This window comes from Brassica napus, chromosome C3 (genome assembly GCF_020379485.1).
Source record: "Brassica napus cultivar Da-Ae chromosome C3, Da-Ae, whole genome shotgun sequence".
Lineage (NCBI taxonomy): Eukaryota > Viridiplantae > Streptophyta > Magnoliopsida > Brassicales > Brassicaceae > Brassica > Brassica napus.
Genome location: NC_063446.1, coordinates 19,008,757 through 19,012,200, shown reverse-complemented (window position 1 = coordinate 19,012,200; position 3,444 = coordinate 19,008,757). Strand labels below are relative to the sequence as shown.

The 3,444-nt window shown below is 41.8% G+C and overlaps 2 protein-coding genes across 3 annotated transcripts; one reads left to right on the top strand and one right to left on the bottom strand.

Annotated features, from left to right (window-relative positions):
• On the top strand, positions 1 to 957 carry LOC106435665 (39S ribosomal protein L41-A, mitochondrial). Its single transcript, XM_013876573.3, has 3 exons — positions 1 to 260; positions 380 to 444; positions 661 to 957. The coding sequence occupies exons 1-3, from the start codon at positions 116 to 118 to the stop codon at positions 721 to 723; spliced, it is 273 nt and encodes a 90-aa protein (XP_013732027.1). The 5' UTR covers positions 1 to 115; the 3' UTR covers positions 724 to 957.
• Positions 958 to 1,591: 634 nt separating this feature from the next.
• Positions 1,592 to 3,444, bottom strand: LOC106435653 (F-box/kelch-repeat protein At4g38940-like). Of its 2 annotated transcripts, none has more exons than XM_013876562.3 (2): positions 3,221 to 3,444; positions 1,592 to 2,892 (listed from the first exon to the last, which is right to left on the bottom strand). In XM_013876562.3, exon 2 carries the CDS (start codon positions 2,873 to 2,875, stop codon positions 1,772 to 1,774), a length of 1,104 nt encoding a protein of 367 aa, XP_013732016.1. In that variant the 5' UTR covers positions 2,876 to 2,892; positions 3,221 to 3,444; the 3' UTR covers positions 1,592 to 1,771. The 2 variants fall into 2 exon arrangements, with proteins under 2 accessions (XP_013732016.1, XP_022554975.1); XM_022699254.2 differs by having other exon boundaries at positions 3,054 to 3,304.

The following is a 3,444-nucleotide window of genomic DNA, read 5'->3' as shown; positions in this document are numbered from 1 at the left end:
TGGGCCTTTTCCATAAATCTCGGTGCTCTCTCTCTCTCCACGCCGTTATTCTCATCTCCTCTCCTTCCGCATCGTTTGCTCAACATTGATATCTGGATTCGAATTTTCGAGTGGGATGACGCTAGGATTGTTATCAGCGATTGGAAGATCATTCCGGAGAAAGAGAGCGTCTTCACTTGATATTCTCTCTCCCAAACGAGCTCCAAGAGACTTCTACAAGGGCAAAAACTGCAAACCTACTGGTTTCCACACCAAAAAAGGTTTTTCCACTTCTTCCCAGATTTGATCTACTCAATAGTTGGGCAAATTCATCAATGACTTATGCATAGTATAAAGTATTTAGGATTAGTTTTCATACTCTTTGCTCCAAGTTTTGCAGGAGGATACGTCGTGCAGCCTGATAAATTGCCAAACTACGTAATCCCTGATCTCACCGGCTTTAAGGTTTCTTTTCTCTTTGATTCCTCTATATTAAATAGCTCAGAAAGCAACCTTAAATCTTATTTGAACATGAGAATCAAACATTAGCGAATCCATTTTACAAGTCTTAGGTTTGTGATCCTGATCTTAATGATCTTGTTCAATGCAAATTTCATCCTATTATGCTTTAAGGTTGTGTGTTTTACGTTTTCTGATTGAACATTTTTTTGTATTCTACAGCTGAAACCATACGTGTCTCAGTGCCCTATAGAGGTCAACAAAACAACTGAAGCTTCCAAGTGAACATGTCGGAAGAAATATGTTTCGAGTCTTCATAAGCTTTGTGCGTTTGTTGCGAAATTCGTATTCTTATGATCCTTTATTTTCTTCAAGGACCTTAAGCAACTTATGACAACTTTTGGGTTAATCTTTACTCTCTCTACCATTTCAGAATTAGAAAATTATGATATGAACATAGAGATATAACTCTCATCTTCTTGTTATTGGAATCAAATGTGCCGAGATTTATTAGTGTCATCTTCACCACTTGTTTTGCTACAAACGCAGATTCATTTTAGTCAAAGCTGTTACTACACACCTTGAGTTGTAAATGGTGTAGAGCTACACTCGAAAAATGATTTTTAACAAAGCACTCAAATTCGAATAATTATTATGAAGTTTAGGGCAATGGGAAGAAAATTGATCAAGGAATTAAGTGAAGCTTGAACAAAATAAATATTGAACAACTTGTAAGGAGAGTGTGTGTGCATCAAACCATGCTAAAAAGCACATCATGCTAACAACATTGTCTCATACACCACCCATTCTCACTCACCCCGTCATCATACTTAGGAGCCATTTCACCATGTAACATGGACGTAACCATTTCTAGTTAAGACAAGAGTAGTTTAAATTAGCGGACTGTCATCTGCGAAATTCGTGTGTTTTATGATTCTTAATCGTTTCTCTTTCAAATGGATTCAGTTAAGTTATGGCCACTACAATTACCATGGTAAGTCCTCACGAGAGCTAGCACTTGAAATTTACTTCATAAGTATCAAGGAAGGAACTACTAACATTTAAAGCAGAGTTTCTCACAAGGATCATAATTTGTTGTTTGCCTCGGAAGCACTTCCAAACAAGTCTTAAAGTAAACATAGCCTACTTCAAGTCTCAAGAAAGCGATCTAATAATAAAACATACCACAAGTTTTAAACAACAACATAAACACAACGACACACACTTACGGTTTTGTCTACGTTAACGATGTAAGCACACTTCCAACAACACGTTGGGAATTAGGATAATCTAAATACGAAGCGATCTAAATAGAGAAGCGATTATGCTGGCATCAAACCGTGACAGAGACACATTTCACCATGTCGAAAGACCCATCGCCAATGACAACGTGACACCACTGCACCTTACCCCAAATCTCTCCTCCTTGGCGCCTTTCCAAACCAATCTCCGCACAGCAAATCATCTTCTCGCCGTACTGTTTCTTAGGAAAGAAGAGAGCCAGCTTCTCCGCACCGTAGTTCACCGTTATGGACCACCTTGAACGAGCAGTCTCCACAGCCAAAAACTCCTCCAAACCATTAACAACACTCCAACAGCTCTGCTTTGGATCATACGCCATCAACGCCTTCCCGGAACGATCGTGATAGTACAAGACGCCGTCAACCACACACGCACCCTCCCAGTCCTTAGAGTTCAATACCTCGTCCATCAATTCCCATTTCCTTTCCTCTGGTCCATAAACAAAAGAATTACCATTCATGTAACCTTTCAGGTAAATCTTATCCTCCAACACAACAGAATCAGACCAAAAGGGACCTACACCAACAGCCATGTCTTCCTTTACCAACTTAGGCTCCAACGACTCCGTTTCTGTATCAAACACTGTCACTGCCTTCTGCCACACTTTCATCCACCCGGTCCCCTGTACGTAGTGACAAAACGCATCACCAATCACATAAACCTTCTTCCCGATGACGTTAGCCTCTTTATAAGAAATCCGCTGAGGAAAGTTGGGGCCGCGCTGAACCGTGTGAGAGGTGCAGTCAAAGCTGAGCACTGAGAGGTCGTTGAACACGTACACCTTCGAACCAACCGAGACACAGCTTCCACGGGAAGACATGAAAGGAAGTGACCGGACGACGACCAAGCGGTTGTAGCCGTTGAGTTTACGGTGGAGGACGTAGAAACTGAATTCACCGGTTTTGCGGTTGCGGAGGACGGCGTAGAGACGGCGTTGGGTGATGCCTAGCTGAGATCGTCTCTTGTATAGCTTAGACGAGGCGATGAGTTTCCTGAAACTCTTGGAAACGAGGGAGAGTGTCGGGTAGTGGCTTCTGGGCACACGAGCTACGATATCGATGGTGACGTCGTCTGGAAGCGACGGAATCGGAGGAGACAGCAGCATCTCCGGCGATTGCTCCATGTTTTCAGACATGTGGTTGAATGAGTGTCCTGAAGAAAAGGAAAAGACGAAAGCTTTGTTAGTCCTAGAAGACGAAATGAGTAACCGAAGCGCTTCAACATCAAAAATTTCAATTTGGTTCCGAGACCAGACAGAAAAGTTTTACTAAGCAAAGTTTCAATTTTTATCAAAGTAGAGGTCAATATGTCACCCAACAAGTAAGTAAGACGAGCTTCCGATCATTTATCATGCAGATTTCGAAAGCAACCCCCAAAAAATTATACTGAATTTTCAACAAGCATAAAGTAACCAATCGAAGGAGATGGTAAAGAAGAACGGAGATGCAGAGACGAAGATGTGAGATTTTGCGGAAAAAACCTGCAAGAATCGAGAATTTCAGTAAGGAGATTTGTGTTTCGCACAAACGAGACGAAGACTAGTAGCTTGTAAGAGAGAAGATGCATGGAGCAGAGAGTCTCTTCTCAGGGGTTTATGTTAAAAAGCTCAAACGGCAACGTTCTACTTGTGGCCCATAATAGTCAATTCGAGATCCATAGCCCAACAGTATCTTGGTTGGCCCATTAAATATGTCAGTTGGTGGC

What these genes read in the sequence shown, in the direction of transcription:
- LOC106435665 (XM_013876573.3), top strand. Translation starts at nt 116, where the DNA reads ATGACGCTAGGATTGTTATCAGCGATTGGAAGATCATTCCGGAGAAAG. An exon ending in TGGTTTCCACACCAAAAAAG is followed by an intron (nt 261 to 379) that starts GTTTTTCCACTT and finishes CAAGTTTTGCAG; the next exon opens with GAGGATACGTCGTGCAGCCT. An exon ending in CTGATCTCACCGGCTTTAAG is followed by an intron (nt 445 to 660) that starts GTTTCTTTTCTC and finishes TGTATTCTACAG; the next exon opens with CTGAAACCATACGTGTCTCA.
- LOC106435653 (XM_013876562.3), bottom strand. Translation starts at nt 2,875, where the DNA reads ATGTCTGAAAACATGGAGCAATCGCCGGAGATGCTGCTGTCTCCTCCG.